Source organism: Pygocentrus nattereri, chromosome 12, assembly GCF_015220715.1.
Source record: "Pygocentrus nattereri isolate fPygNat1 chromosome 12, fPygNat1.pri, whole genome shotgun sequence".
Taxonomy (NCBI): domain Eukaryota; kingdom Metazoa; phylum Chordata; class Actinopteri; order Characiformes; family Serrasalmidae; genus Pygocentrus; species Pygocentrus nattereri.
The window spans coordinates 7,593,496-7,620,204 of NC_051222.1; the positions used below are offsets into that span (position 1 = coordinate 7,593,496).

Sequence of the window (26,709 nt, forward strand, 5' to 3'; positions counted from 1 at the left end):
ATATGTTGAGGTGACAAATTAATATATTGAGTGCATGACTTAATATAGTGAGGCCTCAAGTTAATATAGTGAGATCACAAGTTAATGTATTGAGCCCACAAATTAGTAAATTGAGGTCATGAGTTAATATATTGAAGCCATAAATGAATATATTCAGGCCCTGAGTTAATATATTGAGACCACAAGTTAATATATTGAGGCCATGAGTTAATGCATTGAGGTCGTAAGTTAATATATTCTGAGGCCACAAATGAATATTTTCAGGCCTTGAGTTAATATGTTGAGGCGACAAGTTAATATACTTGAGCCCCCTTTCACCCTGTTCTTCAATGGTCAGGACCCTCACAGAGCAGGTACCATTTGGGTGGTGGATCATTCTCAGCACTGCAGTAACACTGATGTGGTGGTGGTGTGTTAATGTGTGCTGCACTGGTGTGAGTGGATCAGACACAGCAGTTATTTATGTTCTGTATTTTTCCATCATCAAATAAATAGCAACTGTGACTAAAATTAGCAGGAAGAGGCCAGATTTAAGTGTATTTTCTGTAGAAAATCAACAAAACAGAAAATTACACAAACTGGACTTTTTTGCAAAGTAATATTATTTCCTCTTTATTCCAAACAAATAATGTTTATATACAATATAAATGTACACATACAGCACAAACATAAACACACTAAAAGGAAAAATACATTTTCAATATAGATATACATAAAGAAATAAAAACTGAAAAGAGATGTGCTGGACCACAGCAGGCTGTGATTTCAGACAGGTCAGTGATTTCACTGCTTAGTTCACCCTCAGAAACCAGGTTACTAACAGAATTACCCATATATTCCATTAAAAATACATTCAGCCTTTCACTGCGTCTTGGCGTCTCACTGTACAAACCGAACTCACAATTTCCACTCAGGAGGACCCGCTTTGAGTCGTCAGTTTCAAATTTCATTTCATTTTCAAAGTGCAAAGGTTCCAGCCTTAACAGCTCTGGACGTTTTTCATCTTAACAGCACTCATTTAGTCCCGTTTCAGTGAAACGTAGCTGACAAACGCTGTGAAACCAGTCAGTTCAAACAGCATCGGCATTCATCCTTCGGCACGTCGGCTCCCTCCTTCCTCAAAAACATCCAACATTATGATAAAATACAGCAGAATCTGATGAAAAAATAGCTGCTAACAGAGATGATCAAGCCTTAAATAGACCTAAAGTAAGGCTCATTCACACAAAATCAACCTAGACATTCAAGCCACATTCACATTACCAGGCTGAAGTGGCACAAATCCAATTTTTTGCCCTAACGTGACTCAGATCTGATGTTTTCAGGGCTGTGTCGACACGCAAATCTGATTTTTTGCCCAATGACACGCAAATCTGATCTCTTCAAATCCAACCTAAGCCACTTTCCCAGATCAGATACGTATCCGATTCGGAATTCATGTGTTTTTTTTCCACTGCGCGTGCGGCATCATTCAGCGTTACCGTGGCAGCAGCGCCAAACAGCAGTTAAAGCCCATAAATGGTGGAAAAGCAACTCATCTCACCTTTTTCTCCTTCGTCTGGCTCTAAAAATTAAAGCTGAGAGCTGATCAGAGTTGATCTTCTCAGCGAAGCTCGTTCTGCTCGTTAGTTCACGCTGATGATGCGGTGATTCAGTCACGTGACGTTACTGAGTAGAATGGGTTCATGAGGGTCATTTCAGGACGGCGGTTCGTTCACATTAATGACAGATTTGAGTCAGTTACCTAAACGAGTGTGAAGAGAGTGTCAGAGAGATCGGATTTGAGAAACGAGGCTTGGGATGTGTGAACGTAGCTTTATACACACCCTCAGACTCAGTCCTCAACACGTTCGCATTGAATTATATCAGAAGAAAAAAAGTTCAGCACTGAACTCAAACTATTAAACCTACAGTACGGCTGCATGTGCTGATGTTTATTTGTCGTTTCTTGTTCTCCATTTTAATAATAAGTGAATAAAGTCAGTTAAGCAAAAATATCACAGCATATAAATTATTTCACACGGCGCACCAAACAGCCCTTATGCATCAAAGCTGATTCCAGGGGATCGCGAGTTCGGTCCCTGGTGATACTACAGCCGTCTGTGGCCGGGAGTGGATGAGAGCACAACTGGCCTCGCTCTCTTTGGGTGGGTAGAACGGCCCCCCCATCACTAGTCATTGCAGGTGTCTTTTAGCTAGTCAGAGCTGGTGCTTAGTGTTCTCCTGCAAGCATGTTCGGCTGTCCAGTGACGTTGCATTAGCGTCAGTTCGAAAAGATGCAAGCAAGCCTGTGTTAGCCTTCACCCTCCTAACGCTGTTGGTATCATGTGACAGGGGAGTCCTGATTAGTGGGTGGAACTGGAAGCAACTAAATTTAGGAGAGATTTGGAGGAAAATCAGAAAAAAAAGCTTATGGCTTTTCAACATAAAACGGCTGCACGCAAATTATGTTATTCATCTGTTTCATCTTCGCCGTACCTGTATGATCAATCTCGTGTGTGGTAGAAGCGTGTAAATTAGAACATAACCGTTCATTATCCTGACTGATTTGCAGTTAACTAACTGCCTATTATGAACAAGATTTAAATAAGAATAAAAATAGAAAATAACAATAACGCTAATTATTCGTACGCCTGGCGACCCAGTACAAAAGTGGACGTACTGACTTTCTATGCACGTTGGTATAAACTAATGCTGCAACTGTTCCACGTTCCATTTAAAGACGGACTCCGCCTACAAAACAATACAAAACACAGCGTGTGCAAAAGACGCAACAATGCAGTGTTTAAACATTATTTTAGGAAAATAAACACACTACACAATCATAACCTTTTAAACAGTCTACTATCTTTAAACAAATTTAGATGTTTTGTTCATTTCACATTTTATTCTTTCCACTGGCTATAATTTTAACACTACCTGGTTTGGTCAGTAGGGGGCGCTAGGCACTCATTGCTCCACCCCATACTCTGCCTACGAGCTCAGCCATCGTCTCACGAGCTGCTGAATGCTGTTTTATTGACTCCCTACTGAAACATCTGTATAAATTAGGGCTTCATGTAAATACGTAATAAGATTATGGCGCTAAGCGGAGCTTGATTTCACGCACCGAGCCTGATTGCGCTCACCAGTGTGAAGGCTTCATGAACTAAAGCAGTTTGTATGTCATTAAAGGCGCTCTTTTTTAGGCAACTTTGATGAGTGAGGGCTGATTTGATTCTCTAATGTTTAACGCGCACCCTTGGCCCCAAAGTATTGAAACATAGTCAAATAAAATGATTAAAGAAGAAAAAAAACAAGATGAAATACAAATTATATTCAACCTAAGTGTTGCGCGTATTGCTCACACAGCTATACCAAGCGATATGCATACGGTAGTAGTGGAGTGGTTAACTTAAATATTCCAGTGTTCTTCATCCTGATCTCTATCTACTCCATCTGTATTTTAGGTTTCATTACCATGAGCAATAATTTCGATGTATTTCTCTGCACTCGAATATCACAGATAACAGATGCCAATGGGCTGTTGTTGAATTCTGCCCATAAACGTTTGGAAAACCTAACATTTTTAAATTAAAAGTGTGAAGCTGTGTATAAAAGGACTAACTCTACTCTTTTCCCCCTCAAAATAATCAAAACAAAACACCAAAACAATGAAATTATACCTCATGTTTTGAGAACTGGCCTCATATGAAACCCACAGGTATATCAAACTAAACATAAAGCCAGCACGCTCGGTGCAAAATGAAACCCTCTGAAGCTTAACACCCGTCCTTAGTGTACGAAGGCTGTCAGTGACCCCTGTGGGCCGCAGAGGATGCTGGGGGCTGTAGTTTTTCGGGCTGCGTGTCTTTGGCTTCTGTGTCAGAGGCCGAATCGGAGTCCTGTGCCTGCTGTTGCCGGAGCCACATGTCAGAGTAAAGACCTCCCTTAGCCAGCAGCTCCTCGTGTCTGCAGCAGAGCCAGAAGACGACATATTAGTGATAGTGAACCCTCAATTCCAAAAAACAGTTGCTAATACAAACAGAAAGCAGTGATCAGTAAATTCAGTTTGACCTGTTTTACATTGAAAACAATACAAAAACATGATATTTCATGTTTTAGCTAGGAGAGCTCGCGAGGACGTTTACCACTGTATTATATCACTTTTCCTTAATAATCACTTTATAATGTGCCATGTGATTTCAGTCCGAATCAGGCAGGCCAGTCATGTACCTGCACTCTCTGACTGCAGCCATGCTGTTGCAACATACAGAATGTTTCTCGGTGTTATCATGTTGAAGTTCCTGAAGAAGACAGAGTCTAAAAGGCCCACATGCTGCTCCAAAATGTGAAATCTTTGCAACTGCTTGTTGAAGAATGTTGTTCTTAAAACACTGAATTATAAGGCTCAATCCCATGTCTTTTTTCCCCCCTACTCCTTGTTTTCGATTGTCTCCTTGCCCCTTGGAACTGAGTTACAAGGGGTAGTAGTTGAAATCTTGCCCTCTGAAATGGGACCCTCAAATAAAAGGAGCATTACTTCATTAACAGCTACCAGCGCTGCTCTGTAGGTGACCCTGCCCGTCTGCAGTGACCGCAGAGGAGGGTAAAGCTCAGCTCCTCACTGCTGGGCTTTAGTTACATTTAGGGCATCATACGCCTTCAAAGAGGGGGGCAATTATTTATTATCGCCCACCCCTAATTCTTCAGTGATATGACGCTGCAGTCAGATATTCTCCAACTTCTTGCTCAAATCTTCCTGTTTCCACCTTAAATGGTACAGCAGCTACATTCTGGAGATTCAGGTGTCAGAACAGCTGGACTATTTAAGGTGGAACGGGAAAGTTAGCTAGCTAGCTACCGAGACATTAGCAGGCTATCAGTGATTTATTATGCTTGTTATGAAGAGGAGGACCATAATCCACTGAAACGACAAACTAAGATAAACAGTGGTTACTGTAACTTTTTAACTGAGAAAATTCTCACATTTGTGGGTTACTTTGGTTTCTTGTGCTCCATCCTGTCGGTTTTCCTTTTTTTCTCATAATCCTCTGTTTGGAGTGAGTCTTGAAAAACCTCCATTTGGAGGGCCATGTATCCCTAACATCTCAACAAACCCTCTCTCTCAACAAACATCGGGACACCCTACCCCTACACGTGAACATGCAAAACAGAGGGCTGAGGGCTAAGTGGTAGTGGCAAGAAGTAAAATGGGACTGGGCCCAAGTCTTGGCCCCTTCTTGCTCAAAAAGGATGAGGTTATTCTTGGATGCTCATCTTATACCCATTTTTCTGATCATTTCACAATGTATTTAAATGACCCCAGTCCAAATTGGTGCTGGTGTGAGTATCTGCTGGCACACTGTTGTCATTGCTTGACTGAGAGAGGAACCCCACCCAAAAATATCCAGCCAAGAGTGGCTATGTGGTCAGAAACTGACCACTGATGAAGAGCCAGACTAACAGATGACAACAGATGGCTACAACCTCTAACCAAACACCAGCAAGGTGGAGCTACTGTGGCCACTGAGGGTGTACGATCAGATTAGAGGAAACGCTGAGAAGGAAAAGCCGCTCCTCACCTTCCTCTCTCTGCAATCTGTCCATCACGTATAACAAGGATTTGATCTGCTCCGATGATGGTTGACAACCTATGGCATACAATGATGTTACTGACTTGCCTACGAAAGGCAAACATGTGCAGTACAGAAGGACACTGATCTGAAATGTGCTGAGGATGGTTCACTCGTGCATCTTTTACCTGTGGGCCACCACAACGGTGGTCCTGTTGGCACACACTTTAGCCAGAGAGGCCTGAATGTTGCGCTCCGTCTGGGTGTCCAGGGCTGAGGTGGCCTGATGAAACAAAGAAATTGCAAATGGAAATTAAAGCCGATGCCACGCGGTTTAGAGAGGAAACAGAAGTGAAGTGCTCACTTACCTCATCCAGCAAGATGATCTGGGGGGCTTTGAGGATGGTGCGAGCAATGGCCACCCTCTGCTTCTCTCCTCCACTCAGCTTCAGACCTCTCTCGCCCACCTGGGTATCATAGCCTATAAAATGACAATTCAAAACAACAAAGCTGTCAAATCTGAGCTGATAGCAGCTCATTCCAGATTTCTACAACGTTCAGAACTTTGGAACTAATCTACAACCCCATGTCCAAAAAACGGGATGCTGTGACCATTCCCCACATAGGTGCTCGGAGTGTTCACAGCAGCTCCACAGACACCTTTAAAAACAAGCTCTCTCTGTAGAGTAGAGAGGATACTGGCCTCCAGGCCAAAGGCTATGCCAGAGAGAGCGAGTACAAGAGACTCTTTGAAGAAGCCCCTCCCTTGGCCGGGCCCCACTTTGTATTATTAGAGTCCACGTGCTAAACTGACCTGCCTGCAGTCCAGACTTACTAAATTTTTATCAGATTATAAAATAAAAATACAACAGAGGAACTGATGAGCAGCTGAAATCCTGCATGAAACAAGAACTACAGTAGAGTCTCCTCAGTTCCCAAACACTTACAGAGTGTTGTTATAAGAAGAGGTGAAGAAACACAGCGGTAAACAGGCCTCCATCCCAGCTTTTTTGGAACATGTTGATGGCATCAAATGGGCAAATATAAAAAAAAAAAAATTCTCAGATTTGTCATCTTTGTACTATTTTTCATTCAATCATTTAGGGTTTAAATGATTTGCACATCATTGAATTTTGCTCTTCCCAACTGCAGCTTCCCAACTTTTTTGGAAATGGGGTTGTAGATTTTACTGTCCGTTCACGCTGGTGCACAGTTGAACATAACATTGTAACGGTAATCTAGAACAGTTAAGGTCTGTTCGGAACTGCTAAGTCCAAGAGGAGCTGCTTACCCTCTGGGAAGGAAAGAATTCTCTCATGAATGTCAGCAGCGATGGCCGCCTCCTCCACCTCCTGATCCGTGGCGGAGACTCGGCCGTAGCGGATGTTTTCGCGGATGTTGTCGTTGAACAGGACGGTGTCCTGAGGGACGACGCCGATGTGCGCCCGCAAAGAGTCCTGCTTTACCTGACGTAGACACAGCATGTCCAAGCATGTCAAACAGTCTAACATTTAATAAACGTTTAATATTCATGGGTCTGGCGTGACCTCACATGTAGAGTCACCACCAACTAGAGGACCGAATCAGGGAGTGACTGCGCTGCACAACGCCTTCAATTAGCTGTGCCGAGAGATGAGAGATACACAGACCTTCAATCCAGTTTCTCTCTGCTGTTCACACCTCGTTCAGCTCAAGAAGGGATTAACTGGCTAATAATATCAGGTATTTTAACCAGGGAAACCACAGTTAAGCAGAGCAGGGCTTGGAGGACTGGAGCTGAACTGCACCAGCAAACTTACAGAATTACGTCTGTTGAAACACGACATAGTTTTTCCGACCCACGACATTCAGTCAGAGATTTAATTCTTATGTTTCTCCATTCAAACCTCATTTAAATCTCCAGAAACAGAGAGCAACACTGATCACATAGGTGTTAATTAGCCGATGTTGCTTCCCTCCTATGATGAGTTGTTCTCCTCTTTATGCAAGACCCACCCTGACGTGAAGAGCCAGTGGGCTTCTGTGCTTTTAAATGCTCTGAGAGACTCTCCAGAATAGGGAGAGGTGTTGTGTATAAGATGAATACAAACATTAGGAAAACACAAATTTGGTAGCTTTCCTCCAGTTTGAGTGGGATCAGGGGTTCAGGGGAAACTGGGGGGATCCCAGCCTATTTTATCAACTTTGTTGTGGTAACGTTTTTTCTCCTCCAAAGTAAGGAGAGTAATTTTAGCCATGTTTTACCTCTAGTTTCATTCATGCGGGACAGCAAAGCCAGAAATTCGGTCCCAATAATGGCGGCGACAACAGAAACCCTTGGATACAAATTCATAGCACATCTGCATGTTGAAAACATTTCCCTGGTCTCCTAGAACATACCGAGTCCTTGGAGGATTGGTACTGGCCAATCCTAAAAAAATGGACCAGTCCAGTGTAAAAAGTTTAAACAATCTGGTAATCAGTTCTAGCCCTGAAGCAGAGTTTGGGGATTTTCCTGCTCAAAAAACACCTGATTCAACTCACTGGTTAATTTCCAGTTAGTTGGGATGTTTGAGCAGGAAAAACACCAAACAGTTTGGACGCTGGTCCTCCAGGACCAAAACTGACTCTTCAGAAGCGAAGCCATGTTCGATATCAAAACTGTTATATAACAATGCTTGTCGAACATGCCATTATTCTCGTTGTTATTGTGCCAAGTCACTTTTATGTCCATGTGTCGTGTCTCAATAAGCACACTCATCGAGTTCTCACCCTGGCAATGTCTTGGCCATCAATGCGGACGCAGCCCCCTTGAACATCATAGAAACGGAAGAGCAGGCGGATGATGGTGCTCTTCCCTGAGCCTGACTGGCCAACCTGGGGACATTCAACAAGAGAAGAACCATGAAGAATTCATAAAAGACCAAGTACATTTAACAAAGACAACAGCCCCTTTACAGTTTAATACATCTATACACTGATCAGGCCTAACATAATGACCACCTCCTTGTTTCTACACTCATTGTCCATTTTATCAGCTCCACTTACTGTATAGCTGCACTTTGTAGCTCTACAGTTACAGACTGTAGTCCATCTGTTTCTCTGGTACTTTGTTACCCCCTTTTACCCTGTTCTTCAGTGGTCAGGACCCCCATTGACCCTGTTGGTGACCCTGATGTTATGCCTGCTCAGTGTATATAGCTGACTAAGGGACTGGTAGGGTGGGCAGTATAATGATATGTTACTGTGATAAATTTTGCAAGTATACACGTTTCTAAGCATGTCATTACTACTTCTATTACACACTATTCATATGCATAACAAAGTATTCATAACACAGCCAATCTGCATTGTAGTCATTAAAGTTAGTGGGTACTACTCTTTACAGTGTAATAATCGTTGGATTCAATGGGGTTAGTCAGGTCTGGTCAAGTGACTGATTTGCTGGCAAGTTTAACGCAGCAATGTTTTACTCACGAGTGCAACAGTCTGGCCTGGCAGGACGGTGAAAGAAATGTCCTTCAGAATCTCCTTCCTATGAAGATAAGTGTCATAACTGAACAAACAGCTTCGATAAAGAGTTTTATCAATTAAATTAGCCAAAAAAAATAAGCGAACCCTTCCGTGTAGCTGAAGAAGACGTTCTCAAACTCAATCCTCCCTTGTTTGTAGTCGAGATTTCCCGCATTCACGTCGTCCTTCACCTGATCACCAACACAGGGCCAACTTTTCGTTTCATATTCTCATAGAGTTTAATGATAGATTTGTATTTTTGTGAAGGAAAAAAAGTCTTTCACCTCCTGCTCCTCTGTGAAGAGCTGGAACATGTTCTCCATGTCGATAAAGGACCTCTGGATCACCCTGGAGGGAAACAGGGATACTTGCTTCCTTGCCTTCCTCTTTTTCTGATTGACACAACAATAAAGTACAGAGCTGTGGCTGAATGCAGTGCTTACCTGTAGTACGTGCCAAACCAGTTGAGCGGCGTGTAAAGCTGGAGGATGTATGTGCCAAACAGGACATAATCTCCCACCTGCAGGTCGACAGTGAGAGAGTACAGTTATATATCTTTCATTTGAAGAAGAGCAATAGTTATTATTACATTAGCATATGGACATAATTCATTACCATATGAAAGTGGGTGCAGCCAATTCACAGGATTGTTAAGCACACTACACTACAACTGTACAAAACATATATTCTAGAAATGCACTCACTGGCCACTTTATTAGAAACACCTACCTTATAATTCCACTCACTGGCCACTTTATTAGAAACACCTACCTTATAATTCCACTAACTGGCCACTTTATTAGAAACACCTACCTTATAATTCCACTCACTGGCCACTTTATTAGAAACACCTACCTTATAATTCCACTCACTGGCCACTTTATTAGAAACACCTACCTTATAATTCCACTCACTGGCCACTTTATTAGAAACACCTACCTTATAATTCCACTAACTGGCCACTTTATTAGAAATGCCTACCTTGTACTTCCCCTCTTTATTAGACCCCTCTACTCTACTCGTCGCTGTTTAGTTTCTGATCACAGGACCACTGTTGACCAGTGTGGTGCACCATTCTCAGCACAGGAAGTGTTCAGTGTACCTGCTAGGTTGAGAGTGGTCCACCACCCAGCCAAGGGTGTCTCTGTGGACAGAAACTGACCACTGATAAACGACTAGAGGATGGCAACATTAACAGATGAGTTACGGTCTCTAACTCTGCACCAGCAACGTGGAACTACGAGGCCAGGGGTTTCTAATAAAGTGGCTAATGAACGAGTACTAGGAGAAACGCTACAGCAGAGACATGAAGGACGTATGATCTCACTCTAGATCTACAAATGATATAAATGTACTTAATATCTCCTCTTTACCTGGAGCTGCATGACAAATGAATGAAACAAAGCAGAACATAAAAACCAAGAGAAAGCAATTAGAGACTAAAATAAATAAATAAATGGGCCAATATTCTACGTATGTCATGTGATTTTTCTCTTCTGAGGTCTCTTCTGCTGCTCTCTATAATAAGAATTAAACAGCCTTTAATGCATATAAGTTGATATATGTAAATGAGCTCTATTATGACTGGCTGTCCATTGTGGGTCATTCAAAATGCAGTCTGCACTCACTCCTTATAACTTCACTGGTTGGGGGGGCTAAGGTGCAGTAGGCTGAATAGGCAGGCACATGTAAATATGCTGGTATCTGTGAAATCACAAAAGTACCTTGAATTTGCCTTCTGTGACAAAGTAAGCACAAAGCAGTGAGCCGGCCAGCAGGCCTGAGCCGATGATCAGATTCTGGGTCTGGTTTAACAGAGCCAGCGAGGCGTTGGTCTTCCACTCCAACAGCTGAGCAAACAGAGGAAAAAAGCAGCACATAAGTATGTAAAACTACAACATACAATACAAGACATATGGATGAGATTAGGTTTTACATGAGAGAATAATTACTTTTACATGAGGACGGGATTAGATTCACATGGGGACAGGATTAGATTCACATGACAATGGAATTATTTTTACATGGGGGCAGGATTAGGTTTACAAGAGGATGGGACTAGGTTTACATGAAGATGGGATTATTTTTAAATGAACACAGGATTATTTTTATATAGGGACGGGACTATGTTTACATGGGGACGGGATTAGCCTTACATGATTATGGAATTATTTTGACATGAGGATGGGATTAGGTTTATGTGGGCATAGGATTATTTTTAAATGGAGACGGGATTATTTTTACATGAAGATGGGATTAGGTTTACATGGGGACAGGATTAGATTTACATGAGAATGGAATTATTTTTTACATAAGGATGGGATTAGGTTTTCATGAGAATGGAATTAATTTTACATGAGGACAAGATTATGTTTACATGAGGATGGGATTATTTTTACACGAAGACAGGATTATGTTTACATGGTGACAGGATGAGGTTTACATGAAGATGGAATTCTTTTTACATGAGGATGAAATTAGATTTACATGGGGACAGGATTAGTTTTACATGAGGATGAGATTAGATTTACATTGGGACAGGATTAGTTTTACATGAGGATGAGATTAGATTTACATGGGGACATGATTAGTTTTACATTGGGATGGGATTACGTGCACATGGGGACAGGAGTAGTTTAATACGGTCATGAGATTAATTTTACATAGGGACAAGATTAGGTTTACATGGGGACAGGATTAGTTTTACAGTCTGACAGGACAGTGGAAATAACTCATTTTCCATACAATCGAATATTTACCAGCCTGTCAATTTGCACAGAATCAATATAACGTGCATTATATCTAGTTTTTTTATATTAGGTCAAATCTGCTAGAACACATGTGGGAGCCTGTCTGTAAAAATGACTGATATGGCAGAATCAGACGGGATTAAAATCCAAACTCCTTATAACTGAGCCGAGACATACGGTGTTCCCACCTGTCAAAACAGGCCAAACTAAAACGTTTGATTAGTCTGTACCAAACAAGGTAGCAATGAAACTGAAAACATGCTAAAGAAATGCTTAATAATCTCGATAATTTAGCGTTTATATACGGATCTCATGTCTCATTTAGAATGAAGTCAAACAGTGTTGAACAAAGCTGAGTTACCTGGTATTTGAGGATGGCCTCCTCAAAGCGGCTCACTTCATAACTCTCTGCGTTGTAGTATTTCACCTGTCAATAACAGCACAATGACACATTAGACATGAACCTACAATGTATGAAATATCAAATATGAATCATGATCCATCTGTTTATAAGACGTATCTGGTGTCTGACGAGGCTACTGTAGCTCAGAAATGGAAGACTATGGTACTGAAAACTTTATGATGGCAGTGCAAAAACTAAAAAAGCAGAACAGTTTTTTGGTAACCATTCATTTAATAAAGCTACTTCGGCTCCATTCACATTACCAGGTTGAAAAGGCACAAATCCGATATTTTTTGCCCTAATGTGACTCAGATCTGATGTTTTCAGGGCTGTGTGGACAGGCAAATCAGATATTTTGCCCTCAGTTGAGTCAGATCTGATGTTTTCAGGGCTGTGTGGACACGCAAATCTGATATTTTCAAATCCGACTTGCGCCACTTTAGCTACGTTCACATTACAAGCCCCATATCTCAAATCAGTTTTTTTGCTCAAATCCAATCTCTCTGGCATGATGGTTCACACTCGTTTAGGTAAGTGATTCAAATCTGTCATTAATGTGGACGAACCAACGTCATGAAATGACCCACATGAACACAGTAACGTCATGTGAATGAATCACTGCATCATCAGCACAAACTAATGAGCAGAACGAGCTTCGCTGAGAAGATAATTAACTCTGATCAGCTCTCAGCTTGATTATTAGAGCGAGACGAAGGGATGAGCTGAGCTTCTTTTTCCTCAGATCAGATCTGAGTCACACTAGGGCAAAAAATCGGATCTGCGTGTTCACACAGTCCTGAAAACATCAGATCTGAGACACACTAGGGCAAAAAATCGGATCTGCGTGTTCACACAGTCCTGAAAACATCAGATCTGAGTCACACTAGGGCAAAAAATCGGATTTGCGTGTTCACACAGTCCTGAAAACATCAGATCTGAGTCACACTAGGGCAAAAAATCGGATTTGCGTGTTCACACAGTCCTGAAAACATCAGATCTGAGTCACACTAGGGCAAAAAATCGGATTTGCGTGTTCACACAGTCCTGAAAACATCAGATCTGAGTCACACTAGGGCAAAAAATCAGATTTGGATGTTCACACAGTCCTGAAAACATCAGATCTGAGTCACACTAGGGCAAAAAATCAGATTTGCGTGTTCACACAGTCCTGAAAACATCAGATCTGAGTCACACTAGGGCAAAAAATCAGATTTGCGTGTTCACACAGTCCTGAAAATATCAGATCTGAGTCACACTAGGGCAAAAAATTGGATTTGTGCCACTTCAACCTGGCGTTCAATGTGAACGTAGCCTTTCATATGTGGTCCTACATCGAATACGTATCCGATTTGTGGCTGCGCAACCTGAATGTGACGCTCAGATTGGAATTCATGTGCTTCTTTTTTTTTTTTTTTTCACATCATTCACTGTTACCATGGCAGCAGCGCCGAACAGAAGTTAAAGCCTGTAAATGGTGGAAAGGCAGCTCATCTCACCTTTTTCACATTCGTCTCGCTCTAATAAAGAGTTAGATAAAATATATAATTAAGAGTGTGAACCATGGTGTCAGAGATCGGATTCAAGCAAAGAGGCTTGTAACTCCGTTATACTCCACCCACCATTACATGCTGAGAGACGTCGAGTCTCTCACAACATCTGGCCTTCTTGCTTCTATCTGTGCCAAAGAGGACAATCGCTAACTACAACTTCCAGTCGTGAACGACCTTCACGAACATTGTGAACTCAGGCTCCGGAACCGCTGTTGTAACACTACCACTTTTCTGAATGAATCAGAAAAATCTAGAACAAATGCCAGATTGTTAGCAGGCCAACCTGCATCTACCTGGCTTAGTTTCAGCTTTAATCAGGTCAGGTGCGCGAGATTAGGCGTGGGTTACGGTTGAGCTCAAACATGATTTATACTTTACCGTCTCAAAGTTCAGCAGGGAGTCCACTGCTTTGGCTTTGGCGTTGTTGTCGTGAGTGTTCATATCCCGTCTGTACTTCGTCCTCCATTCAGTGATGATGATGGTGAGAGCTTACAGAGAAAAACAACAAAGTCAATCCAGCAGTTCTTAATCTTTTATCTGTTCTTGCACAAACAGTAACTGCATGAATTTGTCTGTATTTTGAGTCTATTAGAAACTCTATTAGAGTCTAATAGTCTATTAGATATTATTTAAAATCCTGGGAAAACCTAAATCCATGTCAATCCAATCTTGCTCTTGTGGGCACACAGTATACATGGACAAAGAATGCCCTGCGAATGACCTTCCAATGTCCACTAACTGGCCGGATTTTTCCCAGCGTTCCCCTTTTGATGTAAACCGGTCAGCCTTGGTAAACTGGTCAGCCTTGGGTAGCACTTGGATGAGCAGCGCCCTTACCAATCAGAGCTGAGGTAAACTGGGGCAGTAACCACTGCTTAGCAACTGCCTAGCAACTAACTGGCAACCACCTAGGGACTCCATAGCAACCACCTAGCAACTGCTTAGCAACCACCTAGCAACTGCTTAGCAACCACAAAAGACACCATAGCAACCACCTAGCAACTACTTACTAACAACCTAGCAACTGCTTAGCAACCACCTAGGACTCCATAGCAATCACCTAGCAACTACTTAGTAACAACCTAGCAACTGCTTACCAACCACCTAGGACTCCATAGCAACCACCTAGCAACTACTTAGTAACAACCTAGCAACTGCTTAGCAACCACAAAGGACACTATAGCAACTGTGTAGCAACTGCTTAGCAACCACCTAGGACACCATGACAACTGCTTAGTAACCACCTAGGACACCATAGCAACTGCCTAGCAGCTATTCTGCAAATGGCTATGCTAGCATTCTCTGGATGCATTGGCGTCAATAAGAACCTCTCTTTAAGACGTTGCCAAGTTGGACAGTGTTTTGAGTGGGTGGACGCAGTGGACAGTCTATAACATGACCTGTACACCAACAGCTTGTTTCACTCATCTTCACTCTGTTGAGTTTAGTTTTGCTTCAGTTTAGCACTTTGGAAGTGTGGGACTGAAGACTGTCAATCAAGCGTGCTTATTAGAATATTAGGCCACACCCAGACAGTTCTCAGATCTAATAAACAACCTTTGTTACGTTTCTAGCTAGCACAATGCTAACTGGTAGCTACCATTACTTGTTAGCGAACCTTTATACATGTATTGGCTAAATGACTACTACTACCTTTTTCATAATGTTTACAGAAAGCTAAAGCAAAGACAGTAGAAAAGAGTCAGGACTTCAGCTATTTTCTGAAGTTTGATCAATAAAACAGCGCCTGTTTCTATGCTATGAGGCTAAAGACCAAGGAGCTGTGGAGCTCAGTGCCGGTACTCACTGAGGTAAAGGGCCATGCAGATAAAGACGATGAGGCCGAACCAGGCGTTAAAGTAGGAGATGAAGTAAATGATGGCTATGATGATGTCGGCGATGGTGGGGAAGATGCTGAACACGATGTAGCTGCAACCCAAGAGAATCATGATTAAATTCACCACCCTGTATCACTCCACTGAGACGCCGTTGCTAAGCAACGACTTTGCCAGCTGTAGGAGACACTGAAGCCATTTGGACATTTTCACTTCTGGACTTTGCCACAAAAAGAAAATGGACACTTTTAAGATCACTTTTGACCGACAGCCGATTTGGTCAGACTCTGAAGATGAGACGACACTAAATTCCAAAGCTGGCATCACCACTGAGCAGCTGTTCAGTCGGCAGCTGTGACAGAAGAACAGCTAAATAACCTGGAATCAGCCAGAAATGAACCCAACACCATTCGCCAAGCTAACCGGGCTGTAAGAAGCTTTACAGACTGGCTGGAACAAAACAACATTAATATTGATCTGGCAAAAAGTGACAAAACTGAGCTGAACCTGATATTGCTGCAGTTTTATGGCTCTGTCTGATTTGGTTAGACACGTTTGGTGAATGGTGTTGGGTTAATTTCTGGCTGATTCCAGGTTGTTTAGCTGATCTTGTGTCACAGCTGCCGACTGAAAAGCTGCTCAGTGGAGACGACAGTTTGGGAATTTAGTGTGAGGAGCTGGAGAACGAATTGCCGGCTGTGCAGCAAGTGGGCGGAGCTTGTTACTCTGATGAAGCAACAAGCTGCTCGTTAAGGAGCTATAATTCCGAGGAAGGAACTGAACATTAAAACATATTAAACGCCGCGTTCACGGCCAGTTTATTCATTTCTTACTGTATTTATTTAACTGCTGTATTAAAGCAGTAGAGCACATGAAGGAGTGAGTTATCGCCAAATCACAGCCATGTTGTTATTTCGCAGTAACACACTCCCCCTCATGTTCTACTGCTTTAGCATTCACTGACCAATAAATGAACCCATATTTTGCTCCACATGTATCTCCACAAGCTGCTAAGACTCCGCAGGCTGTGCTGCAGCCGCTGTGTAGCTGTATTGGGAGTGAATCTGGCCGACCTGAGGAGGCTGTCGATAGACGAGGTCCCGCGGTCGATGCTGCGGATGACTTCGCCGGTGCGGCGGCCGAGGTGCCAGCGCAGAGACAGCGCGTGCAGGTGGGCAAACAGGCGCACCTGCACCACACGACTGGTGTACTGCTGCACACGGATCCACAGGAAGGAGCGCATGTTACTGATGAAGCCGGAGGAGCCTGAGAGAGAGAGAGAGAGAGAGAGAGAGAGAGAGAGAGAGAGAGAGAGAGAGACAGAGAGAGAGAGAGAGAGAGAGAGAGAGAGAGACAGAGAGAGAGAGAGAGAGAGAGAGAGAGAGAGAGAGAGAGAGAGAGAGAGACAGAGAGAGAGAGAGAGAGAGAGAGAGAGAGAGAGAGAGACAGAGAGAGAGAGAGAGAAGAGAGAGAGAGACACATTAGAATAAAACCACAATAAAAAGGTGACGAAACTGTTGATGTTGGTTTTGATTTATATTTCAATTATTTTAAAAAATGGTTTACCTTTGATTTATGTAATTTTTCTCTATGTTCTGACCTCTCATCCACATGAACACAGCATTTTTGGTCAATAAAAACGTCATATTTTGAAAATAAAATGTTCAATTTATTTAATTTCAATTCAGTTAATTAAAAATTAAGTACTTAGTTTTTTCTTATAAATTTTTTAAATAATTTAGTAATTAAGTTGTTAGTATGAACAATGAAGTAATTAGTAATTAAATAATTTAGTAATTACATTTTTTGAAAATGTAATTTTCAATTTATTTACTTCAATCTTTAATTCATTTTATTTGTTTAATTCATTTTCTTTATTAGTTTTATAACTAAGTAACTAAGTAATAAAGAAAATAGATTGTTCTTTTAATAGATGCCACTGCAAACGTGCATTCAGGAGCTCCTTCTAGTGTAGCTTTACGGTGACTTGCGTGCTTATAGCGCTCCCTGCTGGCCAAGCTACACACTGCAAGTGAATTCCTAAGCCATACCCACATGCTTTACATATTAAAAACGAGGCGTTTACATAGAAACACTGGAGTCACTCGGGAATTCAGCTGAATATAAAAAGTGATGTATTATATTTTCACAATTTTCATCATTTAAAGAAAACTATAAGATTTTTTTTTTTATTTAGTAATAATTTACTATTAAAAAATGTTTTTTTTTTTTTTGCTGAACTAATCTTTTTATTGCCTCTGGCAAACGTTAATCTCTCAAAAAAAACATCACACACACTTACCAGCTCCACCACCTTGCAGGAACTTCAGCAGGACGTAGATAGACACTGTAGCAGCCACGGTTTTCCAGGCGGTGTCATCTGTGAGCTGGTTCACTGCACACAAGAACGGAAGTGTGGCCTTTTCATAACTCCCTTCAATAACACCACACAAACTCCTGGCTCTTCGGGATTACGTAGAGCTGAAAGATCTGAACTGTTTTTATGTCGAACTCACAATTTGAAGGTGCAATTTACAAACAAGAGCTGCAAGTTTTAAATGGAAAAAGATAAACTAATAACACAGACCTTGTGAGCTGCCTGTAGATCAGTTAGACCAATCAGAAGCATCAAAACACTCATGTTCTGCATATGTGACATCACAACCATCACAACTAACTGGCAGCCTGATCACTTAGCGTTCAAGCGGTCACAAAAAGTGGATATTATCGTCTTCTTGAGCAAAATAAATAAATAAATAAAATCAAGCCTGGAAATTAATTTATAATTATATATTTTGAATTTAATGTATAGAAATTTGCTGTATTTAAATTGCAATCCCAATATTATTCTGAAAAATTGCAATTAGATATTTTCCCTAAATCGTTCAGCCCTGGTATTACGCTCAGTGGAACAGAATGAAGCTCAGTCCTTCAGTACTGATGGTCTTCAGTGAAGAGTTTGTGGTTGGATAGCATAGTGGTTAACACCTCTGCCTTCTACGCTATAGACTGGGGTTCAATCCCCACCTGGGTAAGCACCCTACGCTACACCAATAAGAGTCCTTGGGCAAGACTCCTAACACTGCCTTCGCCTACTTGTGTAAAATGATCAAATTGTAAGTCGCTCCAGATAAGAGCGTCAGCCAAATGCTGTAAATGTAAACGTAAATCACCAAACCCAATTTTCCCACTGAGGCAAATACATGAAACGGCCTGTCAAAGTTATGGCCTTACCAGCACATTAACAGTCTTATTAACGTAAATTATCATTTCCATAAACACGGAGGTCTGGAGAGGCCATGAGGCTATAATTTCCTGGACTGTTATCTTGAGATAACAAGATAAGCATCTCATTATTTTGAGATAACAATTCTATCTTGAGCTCACAAGATAAATAACTCGTCGTCTTCAGATAACAACTTTCGTTATCTTCAGATAACATGATAAGTAACTTGTTATTTTGAGAGAATTTTATCTTGAAATAAAATAATTAACTCGTCATCTCAGATAACAACTGTTATCTTGAGTTCACAAGGTAAGTAACTTATCTTACCATAACAATTTTGTGATCTTATGACAGACGTTTTCTGAGCTAACAAGATAGGCAACTCGTTCTTTCAACAAGATAAATAACTTGTTATCTTAATACAGCAACTTTTGTTATCTTGAGATAAGATAATTAACGCATTATTTCAAAATAGTAATCCAGAAAATACCTCATGGCCTTCCGTACGCAAACGATTAATGACACCAATTCTAGCAGCTCTGTTAACACGTCTTCCTAGCTTTACCCTTCAAACCAGTCATCGTCGTCCAGCTGAAGCCCAGCTGAAGCCCAGCTGAAGCCCAGCTGAAGCCCAGCTGCACGTTGCTATGGCAGAATGCGTGATTTTAGTGCTCCCGTTCAAACACAGCGTTCAAACGGCTTTTAAAGCAAAACCTTCAGCACCTTCAGCATTAAATGACTAAAAGCAGTTAATCACAGTGAGTTATTTATCATTTAACAGCTTGTTGTTGTTGCCGAGAAACTTGAAATATCTAAAACAGCTGAATCAAAAACCAAACAAAACTATTAACGTCGCTAACCTTTTCAATATTAACAGTACTGTAACTCACCTATGTTCTTGTAGTAGATGGGCACGAAGACGTTGATGGCGCGCTCCACCCCCAGCAGGCTGAGGCACAGCAGCACCAGCAGCTGCAGGAGAACACTGCCGCTGGGCCACATGTACGGCATCAGCAAACGCACCTTCTTCCTGAAGTCCCGCCAGGCTGACTGATTCTGAGCAGCACCGCCCAGCAGAGGCTGGAGAACAGACACGAGTTAGAACACGCCAGTGTATTTAACTGAGACTGGTAATGTAATCATGATGGGGGAGTGGATGTAGGAGGTACGTGTTTCTGATAAAGTGGCCAGTGAGTGGAAGCACAAAATAGGTGTTTCTAATAAAGTGGCCAGTGAGTGAAGGTACAAAGTAGGTGTTTCTAATAAAGTAGCCAATGAGTGAAGGTACAAAGTAGGTGTTTCTAATAAAGTGGCCAATGAGTGGAGGTACAAAGTAGGTGTTTCTAATAAAGTGGCCAATGAGTGGAGGTACAAAGTAGGTGTTTCTAATAAAGTGGCCAATGAGTGGAGGTACAAAGTAGGTGTTTCTAATAAAGTGGCCAATGAGTGGAGGTACAAAGTAGGTGTTTCTAATAAAGTGGCCAATGAGTGGAGGTACAAAGTAGGTGTTTCTAATAAAGTGGCCAATGAGTGGAGGTACAAATAGGTGTTTCTAATAAAGTGGCCAGTGAGAGGAAGCACAAGGTTGGTGTTTCTAATAAAGTGGCCAGTTAATGGAAGCACAAGGGTGGTGTTTCTAATAAAGCGGCCAACTAGAGGAAGCACAAGCATGTCGTTTCTAATAAAGTGACCAGCGAGAAAGTCAAGACTATTGTGTATCCACACACCTGTCCTCCATTTTCCACATCACGCTCATCCTCGTTGATGAGGAGCATGTACGGTCGCCGTGGCAACCCAGGAGCCTTGAGGCCTAACAAGAACAGCATCCCGGTGCTGAGATAACGGACCAGCCAGAGCGCAAACTCCACCTACAGACAGACAGAAGGTCATTTGGGTCTTACCGTGGGCAGAATGAAGGTCTGGTGACAAGTCACATTTGCACAGTCTCCCCTTTTCCTAAACATAGTCCATCAGCCAGGTGTCTAAAGCTCACTCCTTCAGTTCTGTAGCGGAGCTATGAGGCTATAATGGACATACATGCCCACCAATGAGGAGTCTGTCCAAACGAATGTCTACATCATTATACTTACCATAAAACAGCCATTTGGCTTGTTGACCACTGATGGACACCTGTATTACTTACTTTGTCTTCATGGCATTTGGCCTAATAACCCGTAACAGCAATCCCCAAACTTCCTTAGTCTAAGACCCTCATTGAGGATAGTAAGTTCCACTGCACCCCCACTGGTCATTCCACTGGCCCCCTAGCTGCCTGCCCACCATCACTGTTCTCATCAAACAAATGAGGACCATACGTTTGCAGAACCCTGTCCATTTTGCTAGCTTTCTCCACAGCCATCACTGACAGGAAAATCGGCTCTGTTCTTTGACCGTACAGGTAACTCGTTAAGTGGACGCAGTATGTCCATGAATTACTACTGACCGGCATGTACTTCACTCTGATAAATGTTTACCATGACTTACTATTTCAAACAAGTACTACTTTTTTAGAAAAGGCCAAAGCAGAGTGAATCAACTGACCCCCTCAGCTTAAGCACCGCTGATCTAAGGGTTCCGTACCGTGAAGTTGAGGTTACCAAGAGACGTTTGAGGGTCATATTGTCCAAAAAAAAGCATAAAATATAAAATATGTTGATTTCAAAACAGGTTTCATGTCTTACTAAGGTTGCACGCATATTCAATACGTGATTACCAAACACTTTTCTTCACGATTCTGTAAGGTTTCGTTTCTTTGCCCAAATACATTCACTCTAATTCAATTTCAGCACCTAAGTTTTAAATAAGAACGTTGTTTTTCCTCCTGCCTCATCAAATACAATCAATGTCAGCAATGATGTGTATTGTGTAAGACAGTAAACAGTTTCTATTCAGTCTAAACCAAACACACTCTGACTGTGGACCTGCCTTGCCTGTGAAATTCTGGATTAGGACCAAGAGAGTGCGTAATACAACTCTAATAACCTGGAACCTCTGATTTTGGCTGCACTGAGGGTGCTGAACATTCATGCCCTGTCCTTTGAGCTTTAGGATGGTTCATGGTTCATTAATAGGTTCATTCTAGCAGCCACAGCCCCGGCTTTCACAGGCCTTGACGAGCAGAACGGCTTCCAAACTACAGAAACACACTTCATCTTCCGAACAGGGAGGTAATCACAGTGGTTTGCCGCAAAACCAGCATGTTTTGGAGGCAAATCCGACCTTGCTCACTGAGGCAGTGGAACTGAAACCAGCAGAAGAACTGCTGTGTCATTGGGAGGAGCTTCAGAGGAGCGTGAGAGGAGGTGAAGCCTGACTGGTCGAGACTGAGCCGGTGTGGGCGTGGCCAGACAGAGCCGGGGAAGGAAAAGGAACGCAGCCAGCCTCGACCATGAGTCAGCGATTTCCATATTTCTGAAACGTCTTAAGTCTGAAATTTTGCCTTGTCCGCTGAGTCACCATGACAAGTTCAGTTAGGACTGAATTTAGGACAGAACAACAGCTCATTTCATAATCTTAACATTACACAAACATCCCAAACTTCATCTTATCAGCTCCTCTTACTGTATAGCTGCACTTTGTAGATCTATAGTTACAGACTGTAGTCCATCTGTTTCTGGACCCTCACAGAGCAGGTACTATTGGGGTGGTGGATCATTCTCAACCCTGCAGTAACACTGACGTGGTGGTAATGTGTTAGCGTGTGTTGCGCTGGTACGAGTGGATCAGACACAGCCGTGCTGTTGGAGTTGATAAACAAAGTCAACCAGCCAACAAAGCCATTCAGAGCGGTTTGGTGAGAAACGCTCTGCTCTAGAGAAACTGAACCGTTGACAGTGGTGGTGATAGGAACCAGACGTCCACACATCCCAACATATGTAAAATGGCTATGAATGCACTGCTTGATGACTGAGCCGCTGTTTTGAGATAAGCTTCTGACTTAAAGCATTATCTTTAAAAGATGATCAGGGCGGAGGGATACATGCAGGGTGTTATAAGTCCCCAAAGAACATCTTTTTTCAGGTCTATCACTTTTTTACCATCATCAAGATTCCTTATAAACACTCACAAGACAAGAGTAGGTTCACTGGTGGCTCTGGACAGGAAAATAAAACAGCTATATTTGTGCTGTAGTCATGGCGACCCCTGGTTCCCATCACCACCACTGTAAAGACATCTGAACCATTTCACACCAAACCACTCCGAATGACTTGGTATGTAAACATTCTGGAAAAATGAGTGGAATTCCCCTTTATGAACTGCGCTGAGTCATGTGTTGACCAACGCTGAGCTCAGATCAGCTCTGAAACGCTGCGTCATGCTGCGCGTGTTGTTGTCCAGCGAACACTCAGCTCTGTAGCCAATGCTGAATGAAAGCGTTGGGGCCAAATGTCATTCATTGCTCACGTTGCTGACCTCGCTTTGAGGCACTTCAGGCCTAAAGGCCAAAATTAGCAGCTTCTTTTATACGAATGAACTCCCACCTGCTGCTCGGTGCTCTCCAGCCCCCACCACCACTGAGGGCTCATCCAGGACACGAAGGCCAGGTTCTCGGCCGCGAACGCCAGCGCCCAGTACAGCAGCAGCACCACGCTGTGCCCTCTCGTCCGCTCCCTCACCAGGACCCTCCGGCGCTCCAGCCTGAGCGAGGCGCAGGCCCAGATCCACCCGAGAGCCGTCAGGCAGCCATAAAGCACCACATACCCGTAGATCCCTGCTAGCGCCGCCCTGACCGCAGTCCAGATCACAGCCTGGAGGACCAGCAGCGCCGAGAGGGCCATCTGCAGGCCGTAGAGGCGTGAGCGCGGCACATACTTAGGCTCCATCTGCGTGCCGTAGCGGCCGTAGCACGCGCCGTGGAAGGCGCCGAGGACGAGGGCCAGGCTGAGGAGGACGGACGGGACGAGCGTGAAGAAGAAGCAAGGGGTCAGGCCGTCCTCCACCCACACCCGCTGCATGGAGACCCCCGCCTCGCAGTAGCTCTGCAGCACCACCATGGCGGCCGGGTGACGCGGTCTTCACTCTAGACGGCTGAGGAGATGAAAAGGAGTGTTAGTGTTGGTGCGTCAGAGGAACAAGCACATCTGTCAGAGCGGGAAGTCTGAACACAGCAGCTTTTCGTGGACTTGACAGGTTTCGTTTTAAACTCTCCCTCCTCCTCCTATATAATTACATTGACGCCACTGAGGTTAATCAATAAGCTTCAGGCTTCTGGTGTTTGGAGCTGGTTAACTCGGGTATACGGTTATTTACAGATATATGTAACTTTTCAGTTTTTAACTATTTTAAAACGCCTGTTGTCCTTTACATTATGTGTTAATATCAGGATGAATGGACTGAAAGAAACGGCCCAAAATGACTCAGAAACATGTCTGGTTCCATTGACTTACATTAAAAGTAAAGCAGGCTTTCTCCTTGTCCTGTAAAGTTACCATGTTGGAGATACGAGGTTTTGTTCTGACAGCAGCGATGTGTGTGTGTGTGTGTGTGTGTGTGTGTGTGTGTGTTGAGATATACAGATATTTTAGTTCAGTAGACCAGCATCTCCTAAGCATTCTGATCTTCCTGCACATGATAGACACCAATCAGGCCGAACACTCCGACCACCTCCTCGTTTCTACACTCACTGTCCAGTTTTCTTTACTAAAGAACCCCTGAAGAACCATCTTGTTAAGCATGCACAACAACAGCAGAACCCTTTTTGGTGCTACACAGAACCACATTCCAAAAGAAACACATTGTCCATCACTCTGCAGACCATCTCACCAATCCTTTAAACATGAAATGGTTCTATACGGAGCTCGTGGTTACTAAAGAACCCTTGAAGAACCTTGTTTCTGGAGGTTTATTTACTCGCTAGCACGGCCAACTCATTCAGACAGCTGTAAAACTCGGCAGGCGTGGATATTTAGCAGTACTCCAGGAGGAACGTGCGTGTTTAGAGATGTGTTCTAGATAACTGAGTGAGCGAGGCCGCCTCAGTCAAACCGGCACAGTGACATTCACAACATCTCCGACTGTTAGCGAACAGGCTATAACTCACCGTAACAGCGGCTAACAGGCTCACCTTCTCTCACCGGGCGCTCAGGCGACGGTTACGGTCCTCAGCGCTGTCCTGGCCGATTATCCGCTCCAGCTGTGCGGGGGGACGCGCTGTAAACACCGCGGCTCTGTCCTTGCAGGGCTCACTCACTACCACAGCAGCTCCATCCGCCACTCGGTGATCGACACTCTCTTGCGCAGACGGTATTTTATTCCCCACCGCTATTCCGACTGATCCCCACCCGTATTCCGGCCTATAGGCTCTCCAGAGAGGCTCGAGTGGGCGGAGCTAAACTTTCAGCGCCGGGGTTGCCAGGTTTGGTTTTCCCGCCAAATCGAGCCAGTTTGAAAGTAAAATAATAAATTGTGTGTTTTTTGGCCCAAAATTTACTGCCACCAAAAGACTGATTTTATGACAGTATGGGTGAAAAATTTAAAAAAATATGGTTGCCAGATTGTCGGATAACGCACTCGACGCTGAACAGCCGAGAATGTCTAAAACCGATATTTCAGGCAAACTAACGAACAATACAGCGTTTAAGCCAACATGATAAAAAGTAAACTGTTGTGCTAAGGCTTAATAATTATTTTCACTTGGATGAAGAACCAAAAGCTGGTATGACGAAGTGAAAACGTCATTGTTTGACTCCCTGCGCAACATCTGAGAGAAGCCTGGAAAAGAATACACTTTTCTTCAATGTTTTAAAATGTTTTTGTACAGAGCTTCTACTTCTTAAACCCTCCCCCTCCCCCCCCGCCCCCAAAACGATGACAAATCCAACGAAAACCCGCCCAATCTGGCAACACACGTACTAACGCAAGCAGCATTTTCGCCCACAAGCATGTAAACAAATCCCACCCGCGATCTGACAAACGCGCTAAACATGAAACTTCATGTATTTTATTTTATTTCTTTAGATTTCGTAGATGTTCCTCTGTTTAAGCAGTCAGGTCTGTTAGGTTTAATACAGATTTTATGTAACCTCGTTGCCATGGTAGCGCCTGATACCGGTCCTTACGTCAGCTCATGTGACTGGAATTATTATTATTATTATTATTATTATTATTATTATTATTATTATTATTATTATTATTATTATTATTATTATTATGTTCCAAATCTTCTGTCTTGTCTGCTATTGCACATCATTCAAAAATCTCTGACCACCTTTTAAATATATGAATCCAGTCATAAACACAGACGCTATTTTTTTCCCACTGGCCAATGGTGATTGGCCAGGCGAACTACTTCTGAGTGCGAATTGGCCAATCACGACGCAGGAGGCGGGTCCTGTGCGGTGCTCTCACTCCTAATGCAGAAGCCGGTCAAGCAGCTGGAAAGAAAATAAGAATTTACTTTAAATCTAAAACGATTAAATGTTTTTATGAATAACTAGTAAAATTACTGCCCTTTGAAGACAAAATAAACCGACCGAGACGTTAATTCAAACGGTTACAACAACAATAACGTGTAAAATTAATTCCCATGTCACTGGTAAGAATTCAGCTCGAACGTGTCATTTTTTTGTGATATTTATTTAACAATAAATAAACGTGTCAAGCTTGAATTTGTTGCTTTTGACGTTATTTTATAGAATTATATTTTATATCATTATTTCTTCATTAAAATAAATCAGGAAAAGCCATCGTCTTAGAATTCGTCTATGCTACAAAATAAAAGTCCTACCCGTACAGACTAGTCGACTTCTTACGTTCAAAATTTCATTTCCATTAATAACAGTGATCATCCATCCGCCCGTAAAAACAGTGTATTTGTTTAAATAGATTTTTTGATGTAAGAATGGTGGATCGAAGTCAAGTCAAAATTGACATCAGAATCAATACCATAACAGAGGCTA

General features: G+C 42.6%; 1 protein-coding gene across 2 annotated transcripts; it reads right to left on the bottom strand.

The window, feature by feature from the left end:
- Positions 1–3,654: 3,654 nt before the first annotated feature.
- abcb6a (ATP-binding cassette, sub-family B (MDR/TAP), member 6a) lies at positions 3,655–25,051 on the bottom strand. 2 transcript variants are annotated; one of them, XM_017714019.1, is made up of 20 exons: positions 24,876–25,051; positions 23,293–23,839; positions 20,539–20,679; positions 19,702–19,891; positions 17,888–17,980; positions 16,659–16,851; positions 15,558–15,679; positions 14,129–14,238; positions 12,159–12,224; positions 10,772–10,897; positions 9,491–9,567; positions 9,332–9,395; positions 9,153–9,238; positions 9,012–9,069; positions 8,307–8,411; positions 6,847–7,021; positions 5,924–6,036; positions 5,744–5,838; positions 5,565–5,633; positions 3,655–3,951 (listed from the first exon to the last, which is right to left on the bottom strand). In XM_017714019.1, exons 2-20 carry the CDS (start codon positions 23,803–23,805, stop codon positions 3,792–3,794), a joined length of 2,556 nt encoding a protein of 851 aa, XP_017569508.1. In that variant the 5' UTR covers positions 23,806–23,839; positions 24,876–25,051; the 3' UTR covers positions 3,655–3,791. The 2 variants fall into 2 exon arrangements, with proteins under 2 accessions (XP_017569508.1, XP_017569509.1); XM_017714020.1 differs by having other exon boundaries at positions 24,852–25,051.
- Positions 25,052–26,709: the final 1,658 nt, after the last annotated feature.

Bases quoted from the DNA above. Each gene is read 5' to 3' on its own strand.
- abcb6a (XM_017714019.1), bottom strand. From the start codon at position 23,805: ATGGTGGTGCTGCAGAGCTACTGCGAGGCGGGGGTCTCCATGCAGCGG. The intron at 14,239-15,557 runs GTGAGTACCGGC...TTTCTCTGTAAG, and splicing joins CTGCATGGCCCTTTACCTCA to CTCTCACCATCATCATCACT. The intron at 9,070-9,152 runs GTTCGCTTATTT...TTATCTTCATAG, and splicing joins TTCTTCAGCTACACGGAAGG to GAAGGAGATTCTGAAGGACA.